Raw genomic sequence first — 22,351 nt, forward strand, 5'->3', positions numbered from 1 at the left:
TAACACAAGGTCAGAACCTGTCTATCTTTCCAGTGTAAAGGTAAAAAGAATGAGAGAGAGAGAAAAGGTTATGAGAACTCCAAGCTCAGATCTTAGAGACTGAAGCCTACAAAAGCTGCAGTCTGAGGACAACTGTGGCCATAAGTCAGTCCTGTCTAAATTCAAGGACTCCTTCTGAATTTAAAAGAAGAAATTAAGCTTGATTCATCCATTTCAAAATATGAAGACCAATGCTTTCATTTTAGAACAAATATATCATTTAAATCCAACCTAGGAAAGACAATAAATGGAAATTCTGTGAACCTGAGAAAAAAACCCAAACAAGCCACAACAGTTTCTCTCTTTTCACTTTGGTCTTGTGTTGCATGTTCTTGGATCTCTTCTTAATTCCTTTGTATTTTTCCCTGTGACCTTGTCTTACTGTCTCTAGACCTTTCTGCCCTTCTCTTCCTCTCTTGTTATGTTTCTCTCCTCTTCTTCCTCTCTTGTTATGTTTCTCCCAGTCTGGATTTCTTTTTGCCTTATTATCTGCTTTAAAACATGGTGGGTTTGGGGTTTTTTTTTATTTTTGGATCTTACCACCACCAGCATCCCCCCTTTACTCAGCACATTGTTGTGTCTGAGAGCCTTTTAGCTCCATGTGTGTTCTCTAGACACACGAGTGCTGGATCACAGGTCACCCATGCTCCTTTAGCTGGGTTTATTGCCAGCAAACACAGCAAATGGCAGTGGTTTCTGTGTGCAAACAGTGGCTGAGTAGATTTTGGCTACTCCTATGTCAGAGTACATCCATGTGTTCTCATATCAAAGGGATCATTACATTCAAATTTGCTAAAAAAGCAGGCAATTGTAACTTTACTTAATTGTCCATCATCTGAGCCTGCAACCAACCTGACATGAGCAGAAAAATGAAGATTTCTGTCCCTCTCTTTGTCTATCAGCCATCTCTCATGGTGAAAATTATTTTCTCTATAATTTTTTTAATCTCTTGCTTTTATCCCCCATAGGATTCTCCTTAGTTACAATTTAACATTGCAAATAAGAGCATAATAAGCCGCCAGTTCTATCATATCTTTTAATCAAACAGTTCCCCCCACAATCCTGTCAAGTTTTAAACACTTTTGCACGATGTTTTCAACTTACTTTTAAAGTATAGTTAATTATTCACCATTTTAAGAAAACAATTAATTCACAAAGCTCTATTGTACTCTGTTAATTGAATTTATCTTAGTTTATCTCTAACCTGTGATAAAATCAACAAATAGTGAGTCATAATGAAACCGTGACTTATATTCACTTTGTTTTTTAGTTTTGAGGAAACCTTGGCCTATCAAGACGGTTATTAGCTGGAACACCTTTAAAGGATGAATAATCTAAATATTGCAATGAGCTTCCCACAAAGTCATGCTGAGTTAGAGGAAGAGTTTTGGGAAGATTGAGTTTGGGAACAAGCTGATTGGCCAGCTATTACATTTAGCTGGCATTACAGACATGGTAGCTACTGAGATATGTTAAAACAAAACCATATGAAATGTAGGCACTGTTGAAAAAACATTCTGTTCTAGTGCTGTGGCCTTGTGGTGTGGGGGATTACAGGAGCTTTGTCAGCAGCACATAATGAGAATGGAGTGATGGAAAAATGCTTGCTGTTTAGGGAAACAACATTGCCTTTAGGTCTCCCTGGATAAGATTTGTTTTCCAAGTTTTTCAAATGTGGGCTATGAAGCCTCACTCTGACGGGGTAACCACATGGCAAGAAAACCTGTATGTTAAATGCAGTGTGCACGAGTCTGTGCATGGTGTGACTGCATCCCCATGTTCTGGGGAGTACAGCTGGGGCAGCAGCAGACCCATAGGGGACTCATTTAATTTTATATAGGATATGCCCATATCAAACTGGGCCAGCATGTGCTATGACAAGGCATTATGAAGGCAACAGCATACCTAGAAAAGATGCCCAAGAAAGTGGGGCTCACTGGGAAGGGGCTGAGACCTGTTAGAAACATGCAAGTGCCACGAGGGCTGATAACACACTGCTTGGAGGGGAGTTGAAAGGGCTCATCTGGTTAGACCTTAATACATTTCTGCAGAGCCCCTGCAGTTGTATTATGATGTTTGGGGGGTTTTTTTCCAGGTTAGATCTGTGGCTCTTGCAGGCTTCGGGTGGTGCTCATGAAATTTTAATCAGAGTGCAGTACAACGAGCAAAGGGAACAAAACTGACTGTTCTGCCCTGTAGCCAGAAAAAGAGAGAATGCCAGCAGATATTACCATGAATGGAGTCACACAAGAATACTGACATGCTGTCCTGACTCAGTTTAGCATGTCCGTATTACAGCATGCTAATGCAGCCTGACAGGATGTCTCGCTTCAAACCTGACAGCACATGGGGATTAGCCTGTGCCATTTTCCTCTCCCATTCAGCTACAGAGTTGATCTATTCCTCGACAAATGTACCTATACTTGTCTCACAGCAGTCTGAAATGGTTGAGAAATGCCTGTTTCTGTGTCAGTGCAACTTTTTCACTCCTTTCAACACCCCCTAACTTCTTTTAGTAGAAAAATATGAACACTGCAGCAATAAGACTGAAAATCTTGTTTGAAGCCAAAACACTTTTTGAGTATGATGTTACAACCTTGCAGCACAGTAAGAAGAGACAGAGACAGACATTATTTTGCTTTTTGTTTGCTGAAGTTTCTTTTTTGGGTTATTTCTTTGTTTTGTAATATTTAAGAGCCACCTTCTAATGACCTTTAAGACTGACATCATTCATGGCAGTAAAACCTCAATAGCTGGAGCACTGCATTGAAGGCAATAGGGAAAGTCAGTCTTTCAATGTGGTGCTTATCGAACCATGTTCTGGGAATTCTTCTCTTCTCACATTTAGGGACCAGGGTGATGCTGAAAAGCCCTCCTGAAGTGCTTGTACTGGCCAGTGAGCTAGTACAATTTTGTTACTTCAAGGCAGGAGAAGGGCTGCTTACTCCTGTGGCCAGTTATTTTAGTTAATCCTCCACCCTGAAGACTCAGAGCAGCTGTGGTTGTATTCAATGAGAGGAGGAGATAGCAAAAAACACTTTAATTGTCTCTATTTCCCCCCTCCCAATTAGTCTGGGAAAAGAGCATGCAGTCCAAGGTGGAAGGCAGCAGCAGATGCTTCCCATTACAGCAGTCAGGGCAAAATGAAGAGATTTAGTCTATAGCTTGAAAATGTTGGTAGCAGAGTTATATGATTTGGTTGCTTCTGCTGATAAGCTTTTGAACTTGATTTTCCAGGAAGGTCCGTGCTGCTCACTGCTATTATGACTATGTAGTGCTAAACAGATCTGGAAGGTACAGAAGTGATATGATTCTTTCTGTGTTTCTTTCAGAAGATGGCATTCCAACCACTACTGTCAATACAACTGCTTCTGCAGTAACATCAAAAGCTGGTAAGACTTCCAATTTGCTGTTATCTGGTGTTCTGAAGATCCTGTTGTCTTTCTAGCTTTCAGCTTTTCCAGCTTCTGGGAGAAACCAGGTGAAATATTTCATCCAGGGTGATCATAGAGCAATGTATTTCCCCAAATCTCTTATGAAACTCTTGCAAAGAAAGGATTGAATTATCTTAGTATGGAGACACTTAGTTTGAGCAGGCTGCACTTTTTGTTTCAGGTAAAAAAGGTTCTCTGAGTTCCTGTGCTCTCAAGGAGTGGTTCAAGTGAGATCAGAGATTCATAAATTACCAAAGACTCCCAGTTCAAGAGGACTTAGCAGAGAAAAGACATGCTTCAGATGTTAAAAGTCTGTGATTCTGGTCTACATCTTCGACTGTCACATTCAGTTCTCTTTATTGTGCAGCTCTGTTATGTATGAAAAATCAATATTTACCATATTTCAATCATGTGAACTCCTTTATTAGTCTGAATATTCAAGACTGCTGCATTTATTAAGTTATACATATGAGAGAAGAAAACATGGACAGTGTTCTATTTTTTGATAACTGGGGATACTAATGAGTCTGCTGTGGAGCTGAAAGTGCTGAGATCATGAAGTATTCACTTGAAGTGCTAGTAATGGAGGTGGATAAGATGCAACCAGGTGAAATATGTGTATATTATGTTTGTTACAGCAAAGGTTTTGACCTATTCAAATTGTGTTGCAAGAGTTTTGAGAACTCTTGTATGCAGTTCTCAAAAATCCTGATGTTTATGTCTGTTTAAAAGACACTTCATAGATGTACCTCATAGTGAGTTAACTCTTTGAATGCTTCACTGAAATTTTTCTTGCAGCTTTTTTTCATGGAACGGAAAGCAGTGTTGGTATATATGCCACTATGAGAAAAGCATTAGAAACCCAGTATGAGATTAAAACAATTTGTGAGTGTGGAACAAGGAGGCCCATTCCTTGCTATTCTAGGTCAACAGCCAGAAAACTGAGAGCAAAGAAAAAAAGTATAAGTTATATTTCAAAAGTTCCAGTGGGAACATTGAATTTAGAAGTACTTAAGTCTTATGAGAAACAATTAGATGGGGTGCAATGATTTATTCCTATTCTTTCACATATGTCATCCATTAAAAATGCTAGAAGAGGTAGTATGTAGGTAGAGATAGTAGTCAGGCATTTAGCTGAGTCTATTTAGCTGACAGTAGCACTTCCTGTTTGCATTAGATCACAGAATTGAAAGCTGAACTCATAAATTGGTTTGTTATAGGGTTTTTTAGTCCAGATTCCCTGACTGTAATTTGGTAAACCCATTCCTTCGAGCAAGTGCTGGGGGTACATGGGACCTGCAGTAGGCCATCCATGCACAGCAAGACAAGGTGATTTAAACCTTGCTATTGCTTTAGTGATATTTGGGCAACTCTGCTCCCATCTCTCCATAGCAGCAGTGGCTGGGAAGAGATCCCTGCTGCCTGCAGGAGCCCCCCTCCCCTTAGCCTACAAGTCTCACTCCTCTTGAGGAGAGAACCAGGAGTTACCTTACAAAGGGCACTGAGTTCACCCCAAGGAATATCATTTATTAGAAAATACTATTCATATCATCCACAATGTCCTAAGCTCTACCATACTCCAAAGAGGACGACCTGCTGGGTGCTCCTTTTTCCCCAGAAATCTGGGTGCAGAGGAAGAAGGTCTGGGAAAGCTGGCCAATGAAGAAGACTCGAACATGTCTCAAAGTGGGCAAACACAGGGAAAAATTGCCAAAAGACTAGTGGAGTTTGTTCCCCTTCAGCTCTTTTACCTGTAATCTACAAGCTGTGCTCCCGTGTGCCACTCACAGTTTTTTATGGAGATTTTACATCCCTCCTGCTAAGCAGGTGTGCAGAAAAGTGCTGCTCAGAGGGGTAGTCCAGCAGCACACTGAACCCATCCATCCCCTCCAGGCTCTGTTCCCCTCACTTCTTCCCTTGGAAGTCAAGCCAAGCACCCCTGCATAACCCCCAAAGATCATGTGCCTCTCATTTAGAGGCTGGCTAGAAAGTACAATTGCTCCCTTTCAGTAGGCAATTTCAGGTTGTTCACAGGCCAAACCTCCCCTCTGAAACCAACCACATGTACTTTGAATCCTCTTTCAAAATGTGTGGGTAATAAAGCTCTGTGAGGGCCAGCCTTTAAACAGAAATTCACTGCCTTGGTAAGAGAACACAGCTAGAGCAACGTGATGTTTATTTAGGCATGATAAAATAAATCCATAATGATGTGAATGCCTTTCTTGCAGAAGGAGAATCTGTGACTACAACAACTTCACAAACAGCAACATTGGCAGCGTCAGTGCTAACAACAGCTACAGTCGGAGCTACAAATGAAACCATCACAAGCAGTAAGTGAAAATCTCTGAGTTAATTGATGCTGTCCTAGCGGTCATTGAGCAAATTAGGCAGCAGTGCTCCTTGGCTTGGGAATTTGTTTCACAGGGAGTGTACTCTTTGGTGAAACCTTACATGTGTGTGATGTGTCCCTTCTGGTCAGGCTTAAAAGCAGCTCCGAGCTGCCCCTTCCAACTGCATTGTCACTCACTTGTCTGCCGTGGGATGACCCACCTATGGGACAGGGAGTGGCTTTCCCTGCAGTCAATGGGGCCCTGCCCGTGTTGATCTTGAATTTCAGTTAAATATCCTTTTGATAATTTAAAATTAGTCTTCAAGCAGGGCAGTAGGTGTGTTTTATGAGTGTTTACAATATCAAGGAAATAAATTGAATGTCTTTCCTGTGTTAGGCCCCACGTCTTCTTCACTTAATGTGACATCGCAAACAACACAAGGCACAGCAGAAAAACCATCAGCTGTGACTTCAGCAGAAAGTACAAGCCTCAGCACAGCAAACAGTAAGTGATGATTTCTGAGTCACTCTATGCTACATTTCTGTAAAACTCTGCAAAACAGTAAAAGGAGGTCAAAAAAAGTAGTTTGATGGTTTAGGAAAGCAGACCTAGTCATCCTACCATATTGTGTATCTGGGAGAGATGTATTTGGAAGGGTTTTCACTTTTTTTACTTTCTTCTTTGTTAGTTTTTTTTTTTTTTTAATAAGTGGCAATAAAAAAATATTTTATGTGATCAGAATGGTATCAGAACAACATCCCTTTGTTTCTTATTTTTATATGTGTTACAACACTATGCTTATTATGTTTCATATTATTGTGAGCCATAATACTGAAAGAGAGGTGGTACTAATTACTGCATCAATCTAAGGAGATACTTTTATTTCCCATAAAACTTCAGAATCACGTGTGTTGGCCTGGAATATCAGATTGGATTTTAGAAAAAAATAATAATAATTAAAAAACCCCACAAAAACAAACAACCCCCCCCCCAAAAAAAAAAAACAACCCACAACAAAAAAACCACAAAACCCCCAAACAAAACCCCAACTAAACAAAAAATCAAACCCACATACCCACATATCCAGCTAGTAGCTGGGTTAATTTTAAATAGTATAATAACATCCCAAAGGAATTCAGTAAACTTAAGATGAAATTCAGTCTCACTTGTCTATAATATGCACTGTAAATGTTTGCTCCAGTCTTCTGATGAACCAGAGCTTTGGAACACTCCATTTTTTATTTTTTAATTACTAAAAAAATAAAATGCACCAGATATTTACCTCAGCAGTCAGTGGTACACCAATGTGCTCTGAATTGATGTTTACAGCATACTGAACTATTACAAATTATTAGAATGTGATTTCTCTTCCCTTGGTTTATTTGTCTGAAAAGGTACTCCTGTGAAACACTCGGCATGCTTTTTTTGTGCAAATTGTCCTTTAAAGGCACCCCTCATGGACCCAAGCCTGCCAAGCTTCCTGGAGAACTATTCCCCTTTCACTTCATGGTTTCATTTTCTAATGATGCAGCTTTCCTGCTGTGTGTTGTGTAAGGAGTGGTCTGATTGTCAGCCCAAAATCTTTGGGGTTTTGGCTTGGCTTTTAAATGCCACTGTCAATGAGTCACAGCACACACACCGCCTGGCCAATGCAGGAGCTGCTCAAAGTGATACCAAAGGCCACAAAAACATCTCTTAAAACTTGCGATTGTGGCACTGCAGGCCTGTCAGAAGCCCACAGCATGGCACGTTGCATTATGGATGTAATTCCTGCTCCTTTCAATTTGGCCGAGGTTCCTGGCTTGTGGCTACCAGAGCAGCACAGCCACCTGGAACTAAACCTTGGTGACAGGTACAGCTCCCAGCAGGGGAAGGAAAGCTAATGAGGAAAGGCGTGCCTGCCAGTGCAGCTTAGCTCCAGCCACTGCTCTGTGCTGAAAAACTGCTGCTGGAGGTGTGATGGGTTGGGCAGGAAGCTTTTTTGCTTCCTTTCCATTCCTCTTGCATTCTCTTCTCACCAGGTGGAGTTCAGTCCCTAGCTGCTTGTGTTGTGGTTTGGTTTTAAAACTCATCATTTTAGCTAAGCCCTCCTCTCCCCCCAGACTTGTGGTAAAAAAATGCTTGGTAAATTAACTTTAAAATAGGGCTTTTCTGCCTTTCAGTCCCCTTTGTAAGAAAGAAAACTGGCACAGCATGTCCAGGACATTGGAAATACCCTGCATTCAAAAATTGTATCATCTTTTAATGCAGAAGTAGTACTTGGAAATATCTGTATGTGAAAACCAATTTTAGTAGGTTTTTTAAGATAAAATTGTGATCTACATTTCAAGAAAATCATAGCCTTGGCTTCAGCAGAAAGGAGTGGGAGGGGGCACAGGGTGTGGCACCGGGGCTCTGTGTGTGTGACCAGCCTTGCAGAAAACCGTCAGACCCCCTGGCCACCACCTGGCTGCTGGCTACAGCCGCCCCGCTTTCGCAGCACAGGCACAGCAGGGTGGCCCTGGCTCCGTTCCCTGCATCCTCCCAGCCCCTGGCGCACCCCGGCAGCAGCACCGGGCTGTGAGAGCAGCTCCCTGAAGCCAGCGCAGGCACAGCAACACTCCTGCTCTCAGAATGGGCAGGAGGGAAAAGCTGGCTGCTGTCTCTTTTGCTTTTTCACTAGCACTCGTTTCTCCCCATTTCTGCACTGGCTGTGTGAGGCAGAAATTGGTGGTGCCTTTATGACACCTCGAAATTTACTTTTGCTACACCTGATTTTTAATAAAAAGCAGGCACCTTGGTTGTTTTGTAATGGAAGCCATCCCTTTCTCTGCTTCAATCCCTGCTAAAAGCTCCAGCAAACTATTGCATTCACACAACTGAGATTTGACAGGGCTTCTTGTCACTGCTGCAATTTCTGTGGCTGCTGTCACCTTTTATTACAGATTCAGGAAAAGCCCCCAGTGCTCCATAGGCTGAAATCATGCGAACATCTTTGTCCTTTATTTTTTTTTCAAGACTTCAGTGTTGTTTTCCTCTGCAGGCAACAAGTACAATCTCTCCTGCTTGCCTTCCTACCCTGTTTATTGTATTAGAAGCCAACATCAGACTGGTCTCCTTCTTATTTATTAATATAAGGTGTCAAATGCAAGAGTTCACATTTAGTCAGTGACCTCGCTTGGGTGGTTCAGGCCCTTAAAAGAAGAATTTGTATGGTGTCACACCGCAAAAAATTGCATCTGCAATCAGGATTTCATATTCTGGGACACTTGAAATTATCAAATAGAATAAGAAATGAAATGCAACAATTTCTGTTCTTCCTCCCTTGGATATAGAGCAAGCATCTTATGTAAGATCAGTATTCAAGGTGTTACATGACAAATAAGAGTGGATTTTTGACTATAGTGTTGCTGAGTTATGCCACTCTCCTGGATGATGGTACATTATGGTGCAGTGGTATATTAAATATTAAAAAGTGACAAAGGGTAACAGTGGAGGATTTTTTTTTTTAAATCAAACTACTGGTAATTAAAAAGTAAGTTTTTCCTCAGGAACACTACCAGAAAAGCATTCTTGTAACAGGTATTGCTCAATTTTCCTCAGTTTGTTAGCACATGCTATAGGTGAAACACTGGCTGCTGAGATGTTTTATGCAGAGAGAAGTTTTAAAATATGTATTTTGAAATACTTTGGGGTTTTTCTTACCAGAAAACATAAAGCTGCAGACAGCACTTGCAATCAACTATGGATGTATACTTTAAAACTGGGATCTGTTTTGTTACCTCCCTAGCCAGTTTTCATTCCTCTGAATGGGCAAAAATGTCATTGAGATTGCTACAATGTGATTTTTCAAAGCTTTTGTGCACTCATTCATGCAAATGGCTTTCAGGCTACTGATTATGGGGGCAAGGCCTGTATGTGTGTTAATGCTAAAAATACGAGCTCAAAGGAAAAGCTTTAGTCTTCTATTTAAAAGAGCTTTTGTGCTGGTATTTTAACATGGTTTAGGTGGAGTTCATTTTGCCCCTTTGAAGTGTTTCCTTGAGTGATTTATTGGTCAAGGAAGGTTTCAACACGCATAGAGATGTCCATATTCTTCACGGAGCACAGAATATATGCAGGGTGTTTGTGGGTTACTTGAAGCATCTTAAAATGTCAAAACTAATTAGGTAGCAGCTTACTGTAAAGAAAATTTAAAGTACTGTTGGGAAATGCCAAAATGTATGTGGATTATACTTAGGTTAAGCAGAAAACCATGCTAAGATCAAGTGAGGATATGTGTCGAATTTCAGCTAGTTAAAGAAAATGAAGGGTTTTCAAAGCATAGAGAGTAAGGAAATTATTGAAGCTCAAACAGCAGCTTTGAAAGGCAGCTTCAGGTTCCCTGTTGTTGATTATCCCTTTGCCAAATATGTGTTAACACACTGTCATTTATCTTATCAAAATATCAGCAGGGAGAGCTGCATCACCACCAGAGAGTTCTGCTGCCGCAGCCATCGTCCGCATTTGGACAGCTATTTTACACTCTGCACTGCTTTACCATTTTTATTCTTAATCAGCTGTTAAGAGCAAACCCACGAACCGATGATGCGAGCGCTCCTGCAGCAGCAGCAGCAGCAGCAGCAGCCGCCCTTCTGCGCTGTGCTGCTTTTCTGCAAGGCCAGGCCTCCCCCTGGCAGCAGGCAGGGATCGGTGCTGCAGCTGGCGGAGGCGAGGCGTGATGAATTACTGCAGCGATGTGTCAGCGGGGATGGCAGGACTGAGTCACCGCGCCCGCGCTGAGTCCCCCGCCTGTCCCCGCGCGGAGCACGGGCACCGCAGCGAGGGCTTGCGCCGTCTCCTGCCGCCGAGACCGAATTAAAGCTGGCATGGATATGAGTTACGGGATTTAGCGAAAAGGCGCATCTTTGTTAAGTACATGAGCAGTGGCTGGATATGGATGCCCCTGTTCCCCCAGGCTTTTGGTGCAGAAGCTGTCTCATCTGCTCAATGTGTTGGTGGCAGAGCCTGTGCTGTGCATTGGGCATGAGGCTTGGATGCTGCTTCAAAGCCACAAGTCAGCAGAGAATTGGGTTGCTAGGATTTAATCTTGCAGTGGAATTAAGGGAGCCTTATCCGCCAGGTTGCGTTTTCCATCTTGTAAGTGGTGAAAACTGGCACACGGATTTTTGCCCTGTAGCACATCAACTTTACCCCTTGACACAGGGAGCACTAAGCCTGTTCTGCAGTCTGGCGAAATAAATGCAACAAGCTTTGTGCCAAGCCCTAGGTAAAGGTGTAAGTCATACCTGGTGCTACCTGGGTCACTAGGAGAATCTCATCTAGGCTAAATTAAAAAAAAGTAAAATAAAATGGAAATGCCATCATCCCCCCTCTCCCAATCCCCTGCCAAGGCATATCCAGCCCGTGTTCCTGAGAACAATCTGTTCTCACAGCTCCCAAACACAAGAGGAGCACCCAAGGCTGGGTTGCTGCCAGAACTGATAGGATGCGTGGAATGAGTGATCCCCATGGGAAAACAGCCCTCTGTGGGGTTACAGGGTAACTGGCTGCCTCCCTCCTCCTCTCTCCCACACACCTGATTGTTTTGCAGTGTTCACAAAGCATATTTGTGTTTGAGTATCTCTGCACTGTTATTCTGAGTTACTTTTCATTTTCCCATGCAATCCTTTTCTAACCTATGAAAAGGGACCCTTAAGATGGTTGCTACTACTGCTACAAGCCTGTGCATCTTATAGGGAGAGGGAGGTACCTCAGTTTGGGTTTTTTGTCCTTTTTAAAAATTGATCTCAGAATAAAATTCAATGTATAATATTTGAGTCTGAAGCCACGAGAATAAGAATCAAATGTGGAAAAAGTTTGCTTCTATAGAGTGAATCAAAGCTTCCATAAAGAGAATGTAGGAATTGTTAACATTATCAGATCCTTGAACTATACTACAGTATAAAATGAGGTAGAGGGGTAGAGGGGCTTTTTACACTCCTCTCTACTGCAGGCAGACCTGTGTATTGAAGGGGTACAGTGCTGAAGTTCCTGAAGAAAGCTGACATGAAATTCTGCTTCTCCTCACTAGAATCCCAGTGAAAGTTTTAGGCACTTATGTTGTTTTGCATCATTTTCATGCCTCAGCCTTGAAAGACACCATCCCTGGCTGCCCAGCTTCTCTCAGTTTCCAAAATTATATGAATCCCCCAACTCCAGTGGCTTCGGCTCACTCTTTCTTATCTTATTGATTTTTGAAGCTTGCCTTTCTAAGGTACTGCACTTACTGAACAAGAGGGGAAGGGAAAGGCCAAGTTAAAGGTGTGTAGTTGTAGAATAAGGAGCTTTGGGTTCTTTGATTACCAAACTGGTAATCAGTTTCTAGATAAAGTGTGTGATGAAGTATTCATCAAGATTTACATGTTGCATGTGTGAGATGCTGCTCGCTGACTGAAACATGTCTTAAAGTTCTTTTAGTTCCAGTGTTTAAAATTCATATGACGAAGGACTGAAAACAGTTTACAGCTCAGTAGCCTCTCTGATTTATATCAGACAGAAAGTAGAAGGTTACTCTTGGGCATCTCTATGTTTTATTCAGTAGGCACTCTCTTGTCTGTTGTTATTCTGAGGTTTGAGTACAGACGTAGGAATTATGGGCAGTGCTGGAATATCTTAAACTTTTTCTGGTTATTCCGTGACCTTCAGTTCCACAGGCTCAGGTCATGTCCTGCATCATTGTCTTGGCCTCACCTTAGGCTGCAAATCTTGTGACACAATAGCCTTGATCTCCTGTTGACTGAATTAGAGGAAAAATAAGACAATTTATTTTTCATACATTAATATTTAGGGATATGTTATTTCCTAGGGCTTAATGGCGCAGAATGAAATAATTAATTCTTGGTTTAATTGCAATCCCTAAAATTTATGCAGTATCACATTATGTGACAGTAACTGAAGCCTGATTGATTGATTGATTTTGAAATGAAGGAAACTATAGAGGGCAGTAAGCTGAGCTCCTCCTGCTCATGTTGCTCTTGGTGCAACACTGTCTAACTATTCTAGGGTCCCAATTCAGAGCTCTGGGTTGTTTTCTGGCACAGATATGATGAGGCTGTTTCTCTTGCTACAATATGATTTGAAGGTGCCTCAGCTATGCCAGTAGTAACAATTCCATAGGGATGGTTTGTTCCTTGGGAGAAAGTTACTAGAACATGCAGTGCTTTCTTACATTTAGTCTTTTCTGTAATGGCCAGAGCATTTGTCTGAGGGATGGTCCAGGGTTTAAGACAACGCTTGTGCAGGTGCCTCTTACCTGAACATCTCTCTCATTTCCAGCTACACAAGCAAGTGGAGCACAGTCAGCACAAAATGAGAGTTTGGATGCTGCATCTACTACGGGACAGTCTTTTTCTTCTACGGTCTCTCCTAAAACAAACACTTCTGCTTCCGGAATCTCAGGTAAGACTTGAAAACATACACTTTCTTCCTCTATACAAGCCATTAAAAGGATGCAAATAATTTTGAGTGTTTTCTTCATTTTCTGTGCATTGTGATGGAATGAGGTCCACATCTCCTTATTCATGCAGGGTACACTGTGTCCATGTCACCTAGCCTTGAAGTTGTGTTGAGTGATGGGTGAACTTCCAAACATTCAGTTGAGATACATGGTGTCATTACAGGAGGATATAAATTACAAGTGATAATAGTAATCTTCATATATGCTGTGTGAGGTCATTGTGTAGCATTGACTGTCAGAGGAGGTCATCAAGATAAATTCCCTGGCTGCAAGGCAGAGGAGACAAAGGAGAAAACAGCTATAATTCTCACAGTTGTTAAAAAATCTGGTGAGAAATTTTATGCGTATTACCAATTAAATGATGTTGTTCAAAGTACAGCATGGTCGCATGCAAGGTCAAAAATGTATCAATTCTTCTCAACTCAAGTCTGGTCTTACTGTTTTTCTGAATGTGTTTTGCTGTATGTATTCACTAAGAAACACTGTGGTGAATACAGATGCCAGGTCTTATGAATGATCATTTATTATACTTCTAGCTGGCTTAACTTTCCTAGGTTTTGAAGAACCACTTATTCAGGCTTGCTTAAGGTCTCTTGGGCCTTCCCTTCATTTAGTACTTACTCTTAGCTACATGTGTGTAAATCCAACAAGGACACTGTCTTTGTTTGCATATCCTTATTATTAATAGTAATGCTTAACATCCCCCAAGGGATACAAGACTCTTTTTGCAACCTCTGGATTGTGTCTGTGGGAGATAAGCATGTGTGCGTGTACTGTGATTTTTCCTCATAAAGGATAGTATTGGCTATAAAAGTGGAGCAATATTCTCACTATGCAGTGAAATGCTTGGAAGCATGCAAAAAGTATATAAGCATTTTAAGGAAGTTAAAGTCAACCCAAGGCCACTGATTCAGAGAGAAGTCTTTGCAATTATTTTAATAAGCCCATTCCCCATAATGCATATACTGTGACCTGTGGTTACTTGACTTTCCTGTTTGGTTTCATGTCTTTTGGCAAATATAGGCATAGTACAGAAACCTCACCATTGCTATGCTGTAATAAAATATTAAATTACAACATTTTTAATTAAAAGGTCTCTCACTCAGGTAAATTCCCCAGGTTAATATTAAATTGTAATGCATATCTGACTGTGCATCATGTGTATTGAATTACCTACTATGCTGTGTATATAATTACATTTTACACTTAAAATTTGTCAAGAAAGTTTTACAACCTTCCTGGGGTCTGTTTGCAAAAGTCATCATTTTACTCAGCTTACTCTGCTGTAAAACCAATAAATCTTCTTGAGCTCAGAGCCTACCCAAGATGCCAGAACTATAATTGCCTGGCTGAGACAGAAAGAACCCATCCATCCAGGGGCAGTCAGTCTAGGTATCATTGGCATAGCCAGTGCTCTGAGTTCCCATAAAACTGCCTTTTCAAAATCACTTCTGCCCACACCAGGATTTCCACACTATCACCTTTCTTCTCTCCTCACAGCACCAGCCCCTGGCTTCTTTCTTGAAGATTGTATGTGGAAGAAATCCCCTCTCTCACCCTGATGTGTTAGGTAGCTTATTCCAAATGGTTAAGCCTTAGACCACCCTTGCTCCCTTATTCTCTCTGTGTGTTTAAAGCTTAAAGGAAAATGTCTTGGTTCCTTCTAAACAGATTTCTTCTCCTCTCTGCTCAGGCCCAGGGGAAGCCATATGCTGCACCCTAATGACTTTAAGGCAATGCAAGTGTGAAGCCAGTTGTTTCATCCTGTGCTGAGACTACAGGAAATGCCACCTCTCTCACTGCCATTAGATTATTTATTTCTGGGTCTCCAGAATTTCACATTCAGGGGCTGCGTGCCTTTTGTTCACCAGAGCAGGGGCTGGTGTGTGCCAAGGCTGCAGCCCATGGGGGATAGAATAGCTTGCAAGCTGGAGGTGTCTGAGCCACGTCTTCTGCGTGGGAGATCAGGAGAAGACAAATTAATGTGAAATGGATCCAAACCAGAACATTTCTATTGGTATGCCCAACCAAAATAATCCAGCTGGCTAAATATGTTTAGTTTTGAGACCATTTTCCATTTTTAAAAAAAAAGCCATTTTGGTGAAAGTTTCCTTTCTTGATGCAGAAAAAGAAGAAAGCACATTTTGCAGAGAAATTTCCAATCAGCCATATCAAAAGATCAGGGTGTGGGAGGAGTGCTACAGAGAGCTGGAGAGCAACTGAGATGAGTGAGGGAGCCTGGGAAAGAACGTGTAGGAACAGAAGAGAACAGTATTGCTGTATTAAAGGAGACTGAAAGCACCAGCCACAGAGGAGGTGCTGCGTAGTGCTCACCCAGGCTAGAGGAGGCAATAAGGGCTGTTTTTAGCAGAGAGCCACCTGCATGCGTGCCATTGACACACGCACTTCTTTAACTTCGGCTGTCATGCAGAATATACCTCCCACTCCTCCTCCACCTCCACAGCTTGCTAATATTTCATTTTCTCCTTTAGTTTAATTAATGAAAAATTGGAGATTAGAGGCCAAATACATCTGAGAAACTGCAAGTATTGTGGCTTTTTACTCTGTGATCTAAACAACCAAAAAATCCATAAAGCAGTATGAGCTTAAGTTCACCCAGCAGGGTGGTAAGATTAAATGATCTATTATAATAAACTGTCAGATGAATCAACCTGCTTCATCTATTGATATCTTTATTGCACTCCTCCAATTATAAATCCTACTCACTTGATTCAGAGGAGGCATCTCCCTAAGAGAAATTTTTGTGAGTAAAACTAGTAGGGTCTGACTCTATCTGTACACAAACTGCAGGAACGCTGGATAGTAATATTAGATAAAAATTACCCACTGTATCTTCAGCTGCTTCACAAAGAGAGAGACACAAAACCAGAAGTTTCTGGGAGATGGAAAACATAGCAAAGCCTCAGTTAACACTATAACAGATCTATGGTGTGGTCAAGGCAAGAAAGGCTTTTTCAAGTTTTCAATTTTGCTTTGATTTATATTGTGGTATATCCCCTCTGAGTAATCAGCCAAATGTATTCGTTTGTTTTGCCAGTGAACACAGTTGGATGTGGCTGCACTCCAAAAAACAGAAGTAGCAAACTGCAGGGTATCCAGGCTGCTTAGGTAGCGGCTGTTGGAGAACAGAGTGGGGAGAGTTTAGTTATTGGTCTCTTCCTCCATCTGTCGAGCTTCTCACCAGTGCTGAACTGACTCAGGCAGGTAATTTCAAATCAAACCATGGTCATGTGCCAAATTTTTTATCCTTGTCCTCCTTACTGCACAAGGAGGAACCCAGCACAGCCAGTGTTGCACACCTCACTTTTCATGATGAATCTGGAAATCTTCCCAGATTATTTATGCAGAGCATCTTGCTAGCAGCCCCAAAGGAGGTAGAAAGCTCTGTACAGGCAGCTAGAGCAACTACAGTAACTGTTACCAAGTGAAATGCTGCTTTTCCTTCTGTCCTTCTCTTTCTGGAGAACAGCAGCATGTGAGCCCACACCAAAAAGGGCACTGGATGGTTATTTAGAAAATGCAAACTGAAAGCACCTGCTGAATCACTCGGATAAGCACAGCTTTGTTTGTGTGGCAGGACTGAGCGATCTCTGAACAGAGGGTGAACCGGTGCCTCACTTGCATGCTGGAGACAAGGAGAGAGAGGAAGGCATGAGATTTTTTCCTATTTAATTTTCCATGCTCTAGCAAAATCTGGGGGAGATATCTTCCAGAAAGATGCTGGTAGTTTTATTGTGTGTAGGTGTGTGCAGTTGTTAAAAAATAACAGAGGCCCAGAAAGACAGGGCAGGTGTTTGCTGTCACGTTTCCCCCCTGGGATAATTTCTGCTGTTTGGGCTTATCAAAGAGGCAAGGACAGGCTTATCAAGGTCTGGCCAGGACAGCTACATGGCTTTTGGTTGTGCCAGTGGGTATGGAAGCACATGTCCTCCAGCTCTTCCTGTTTGAAGAGACCTATGTCACCTGTGCTTATGTTACCTGCATTCAGGTTTGAAAAGTTGTTAACTCTTTGAGGTGAACTTGGGTATCAGTCTTGGGCTTCATGTGCTTTTTCTATTTATTTATTTGTTTTAATTTGAGCCAAGATGCTGCATCTTGTTTGTAAGAGTGAATGTAAGGGAAAATGTTCAATTATGTTATAATGTTGGAGCTCTTTCAAGGAAAAGTTCCACAGGCTTGAGAGACAAGGTTCAAAAGTGACCTATTTGTAAGACTTGACAGAATCTTCTGCCTTCCTTTGAGAATGTGCACACACGGGGCCTCACCGTTTGCTAGTTTGCCCACATGCTGTGTGATCACATGGTGTTTTTATCATGGCATCCCACACCTTATAGGCTGAAGGAAAGGCAGTATTCTGGTAATAAGCAATCATATCATATTTGGATGTTTTCTTAATGCCAGGTATGTGTCCTCCTGCATTGTGTACTGTGTGTTGCTCCTTTGACAAGTGATTTATTAACTTCCTGAAGGCTTTTGCTTGGTAATGTTGCCCAAACATGCTATAAACATTGCCTAATGATTCATCACAGAGATCCTCTTAGAGCACAGTGATATTGCTGTTTGCAGATGGATTGATGAGATGACAAAAAGCTTAGGAAAACAGTCTCCTCTGCATTCTAGGAAGCCAGGGTGAGGTAACTGTATACATTTGGGACACTTAGCATTACAAATATTTAGTATGTTCAAGAAGAGCTCTTACTGTTGACTTTTAAGTGCTTAGCTTTTCAACCTAAACATACTTTTCATGAACATTTGTGATTAAAATGCAGTTTAAGTTTCGTCACATGTACCATTAGCAAAAGTGGTTATTTGCACCCCAGCAGCTGAAGTGATCCATGGTTTTAATTGTGTGTAGAGAGAAAGAAAAACAAGAGCAGCATTCTGGTTTTCAAAGAGTATGTTCACAGCAATAGAACAATGTGTGTTACAGCTCTGCTGGTAGGAGCTGTCTTTGGGCACAGCACAGAAGGTGTAGTGAGGGTATAAGAATTATATATATATATATAAGGGATTTGTGCTCCCTGGGGAAACTGGTTTAGAGGAGCGCTGCAACATGGGCAGGCAGGGGACAGGCTTAATGCTTGCCTGGAGTTACAGCTGCCTTCATGATGCTGCCTCTGTGATCCCCCACCCTAGGCACAGCTAGGACACAGAGGACACAGCCACTCTAATTTCCAAGCCTGCTACAGTCTAGACACGCAGGAACAGCAGCATGCTAACAACAACAACAACAACACCAACAACAACAAATGTTGTGCACCAAAAACTTCTGAAGTAGCTGGGGGAAGCTGACAGTAGAGCCAGTGAACATTGTGCCCAGTGCTCTGGAAGGTCAATTTCTTCCTCATTAGCAGTGCCTCTTGTTTCTGCTGCTTGGCAGTCTGCTAGCCAAAAGCACCAAGATAATAAACAAAGATTTCTTTTTAAAGGGTTTTGTGACTCTTGAAGATGTGTCTCAATTAGTTTCTTTTATTAAAATACTTACTTGTCAGTTAAATGTTAGCTATTCACTCCCAGGCACTTTTTTGCTTTTGGAAGGAGTTTTTAAGGAATGTATCAATTAATTCAGGATTTTCTTCTCTTGAGCAGAATAACAACCTAGCAGAGACTTTGGATTCTGCTCCCATCTATAAGGGATGGCTGGAGACTTTTACAGCTCAGACTTTCTGGGCTTAGGAACAGTGTTAGCATGTCACTTCTGGGGAAGCATTTGTTGTGGGTGTTACTGAGGATGTTCACAGAGTCTGCCGGTTTGCATGATGTGAAGATTCTGGACATCTAAAACAGATAGTAACAAACCTATTCTTTCTGTTTTATTGCAGGCCTTACCATGAGCTCTCCAACAAATCCAACAAGTAAGAGCAATAGAAGAAGTTGCTCTATGCACACTGGTGAAAAAGGCTGGTATGGGGTGGGAGGACAGCCTGAGGAAAGGAAATGTTCGGGGAACAAGAAGGATCTAGAGGAATAATGTACCTGAAACGCAGTACAGAGGAAGACTGATGTTCAGCTTGTAGCATTGAGTAATTTGCTGTGATTTCAGCTGAATACCATGTTGGACCGGCAGATACTGGAAAGAAAACAGGGTGGGACCACAGAAAAAAAACCAGGCCTGGTATATTACATGATGCAATGGGAAGCTGTTATAAATAGAGTGTTTACCAAGGAGCTTGTTCTTGTCAGTGGCTCTCGTTCCTTGTCCTGTAGTGAGAAGCAGCAAGTCCCAGAGTAAGGCAAGTTTCCTGTGCTAATGAACCTGTATTGTCCTATTTTCCTTTCTCTGGGCTTATCAGGAAATAGTCTCTTCTGTACTGCTCCCTGCAGTTCGTACTGCTCCCTGCAGTTCTTGCTGCTGCCCGCAAAATCGTGGCCCTCCTGTTACTATGATGGATGTATTTTTCCAATTCATTTTTATTCTGATCCCAGATTATTCCATAACTGGAAAATACCTTCCAGATCCAGACAAACTAGACAGGAGGGGCTGACTTGTGAGAGACTTTAATGAAAGAAGTGGGGAAATGAGCTTAAGGTTTTAGTTCCTTGCTCTGTTTTATTCAGTAATGTTTCTTTTCAGCTGTCATATTTCTTATTGATGGTCACAAGTAGTTTAAATGCCAACCTATGGATTTTTTTCTTTCTTTTATTACTCACATCTTGGTCAATTAACAGATAAACAAGTAAAAAAACCCAGTGGATTTCAGTCCTCAGTTTTTCTCCTGAGGAGAGGCTCAGATCTCATGCACAAATGTGGGGATACACATTCCTGTTTTTCAGTGCAGTTTGTTTCTGTTGACATTTCCAGTCAGTATCCAGGGTAACTCATTGCCGTGATAATTGCCTGCTTGCCCTGGCAGTTGGTAGTATACCAGATAAGGTAACAAAAAGGCAGTAGTATTTCCTTGGGAAATCTGAAGGAATCACATGGAATTAAGAATGCATAGGAATTATTTTAGTCACTTGGTGATGGCTCAGTTTCCAACCTTACATTATCACCCCTCAGCAGACAGGCACCAAGGGAAAGAGAACTGCTTTAAAGAAACAGTGATTTTTTTAGAGATAAAGTCTTGGACAATGATTGTTTCCTGCACTATAGCATCAGAATGTCTCAGCTGTGACTGTATTGTTTAGGCATCACACAGGCACTTAGTAAGTGATCATTTTTCCCCAGGAGGCTTCTATCTGTGTCCAGACAAATGAAGGTAGAAGAGTGGGGAAGGGGGAAAGAAAACAACCACCAAAACATTTTTTAATAGTGGGCACGGGTTTCAAATCAGTTTTGCAAGGAAGAGGAATTCCTACATGGTTGGGACAAAGAAACCTTCTTTGTTACTGTAACTCTATGGATTAGTGTTACAAGTACTGCCTATGTAAAAGTTGCTGTAAAAATAGGGACATGTCTTTCAGAGACTTAGTAGAACAAAATTGTATTCTAGACCTCAAAATGACCATAGGGTATTGGTTGTAATGACTTAATTAATTTCATAGCTTCCACCCTACAATTGGAGCCCTCTTCTGTTTTTTGGGAAGAGGAACCACGTAATCCTACAGGTGTGGATTGTGAGTAGGTACCTGACCAACAAAACCTCAGTGGCTGCCACCACATTCTCACTACATATGTATGGAGCTATAACGTCTGCTAGGACCCTTTTTTAACAGATCAACTTCCCCAGACGCCTTTGTTTGAGTGCCACTTCTGATATTTAGCCAGGCAATGGAAATGCTTGACCTTGCATCATGTCTGTCCAGGCGGTTGGCTCCTTCAGAGGCAGTGAGCACTTGTTCACCCAAGCCTCCATCCAATATGGAATGCAATCCCATGTGCTATATAATGTACCTAGGGAAATGCCAATGTTGGCATTTTCTGTTTTCTCTCTGGAAGTTCAGTGATTGTTTTTTTCACAGGCTGTATGCAGCAAGGTAATAAATAATTTGCGTTGTTGATACCTGACTCAAATTCAGATTCGCACCTGAAGGTAGAAATGCATTCCTTCAAACCTAGCCCTAAAAGATGCCTCTCAACATTGCTCTCTCCAAATGGGGCAGAGAGCATGCACACTCCTCTACAACAACACTCAAGAAAACTTGCTATCTACTAATATTGCACCTCTGACTTCTTCATCTACTATTAGCACCTTTTTTTTTTTAAACTAGCAGTGAAATATTGTGGTCTTTCTTCTCTTGGAGACAGGTCTAATTTTCACCCTTTTTCTTGTTTATTTACTTGTTAAAAATTCTCTTGTAATTTTGAACAGTACCATAACTTCCTAAAGTGAAAAAGTTTGTAGCTTATAACCTGTAAGTGCACAAGCAGAGGATCTTAGGGAACTCTGCACCCATACAAAGTGTGCATTTCTTTAGGTCACGCTAGATAAACTTTTCCACCTCTCTTGCCAAGTTATCCAAGTATAATTGAGAAGAAATATAGACGTGAAGCACCAAGTGAAGCTCCAGAACTGGGGACACAGAAGTTGTTTTGTGAGGGTAATTTTTCAGAGGGAGTTTTTTGAGGAATTCTGGCAATATATTTTTACCTGAAAGGCACTATTTCTTTTGCAGAGCCACCTTCTGAAAGTCCTAAAAGCAGTTCTGGAAACCAGACTCATACAGGGAGTAATATCAGCTATTCTAGTGAGTATTCTTACTTAATTGTCTGGATTTTGAGTTTTCAGTTGATCAACTTTGCTTTTGATGAGTGATTGGAGTAGCAGACAAATGAAACTGGCAGTTTTATTTCTAGCCTTACCAGACTTAGGCCCTATTACAAACCAAATTTAAATGCTGGTTATAAAACTCCTCCCAGAGAGAAACACAGCTCAATAAATTGACCCTGCTCTCACTGTAGAGCAGCAGAATTATTCCCAAGGACTGATTCAAAGTGGTGAAATTGAAAAAAACCCCAAAAATAGTCATCCCCTGTGAGAGAAGACACAAAGGAACATACAAAAAAGTTGCTCATATACATGTTGTACACAATATATGAATGTATTGTTGTGAATGTATGATATGAATATATTATTCATATTGTCATGGGAGAGGTCTAGGAGGCAGTC

The 22,351-nt window shown here is 41.5% G+C and overlaps 1 protein-coding gene across 1 annotated transcript in view; it reads left to right on the top strand.

The window, feature by feature from the left end:
• The window catches only part of EMCN (endomucin), a 52,958-nt gene that overhangs the window by 12,910 nt on the left and 17,697 nt on the right, over positions 1 to 22,351 (top strand). Inside the window, exons 2-7 of the mRNA XM_038135678.1 lie at positions 3,372 to 3,431; positions 5,702 to 5,803; positions 6,200 to 6,307; positions 13,100 to 13,222; positions 19,124 to 19,156; positions 21,858 to 21,929. Of these exons, the coding sequence (XP_037991606.1) occupies positions 3,372 to 3,431; positions 5,702 to 5,803; positions 6,200 to 6,307; positions 13,100 to 13,222; positions 19,124 to 19,156; positions 21,858 to 21,929 (498 nt within the window). The remainder of the gene's footprint in view (positions 1 to 3,371; positions 3,432 to 5,701; positions 5,804 to 6,199; positions 6,308 to 13,099; positions 13,223 to 19,123; positions 19,157 to 21,857; positions 21,930 to 22,351) is intronic.

This window comes from Motacilla alba, chromosome 4 (genome assembly GCF_015832195.1).
Source record: "Motacilla alba alba isolate MOTALB_02 chromosome 4, Motacilla_alba_V1.0_pri, whole genome shotgun sequence".
NCBI lineage: Eukaryota > Metazoa > Chordata > Aves > Passeriformes > Motacillidae > Motacilla > Motacilla alba.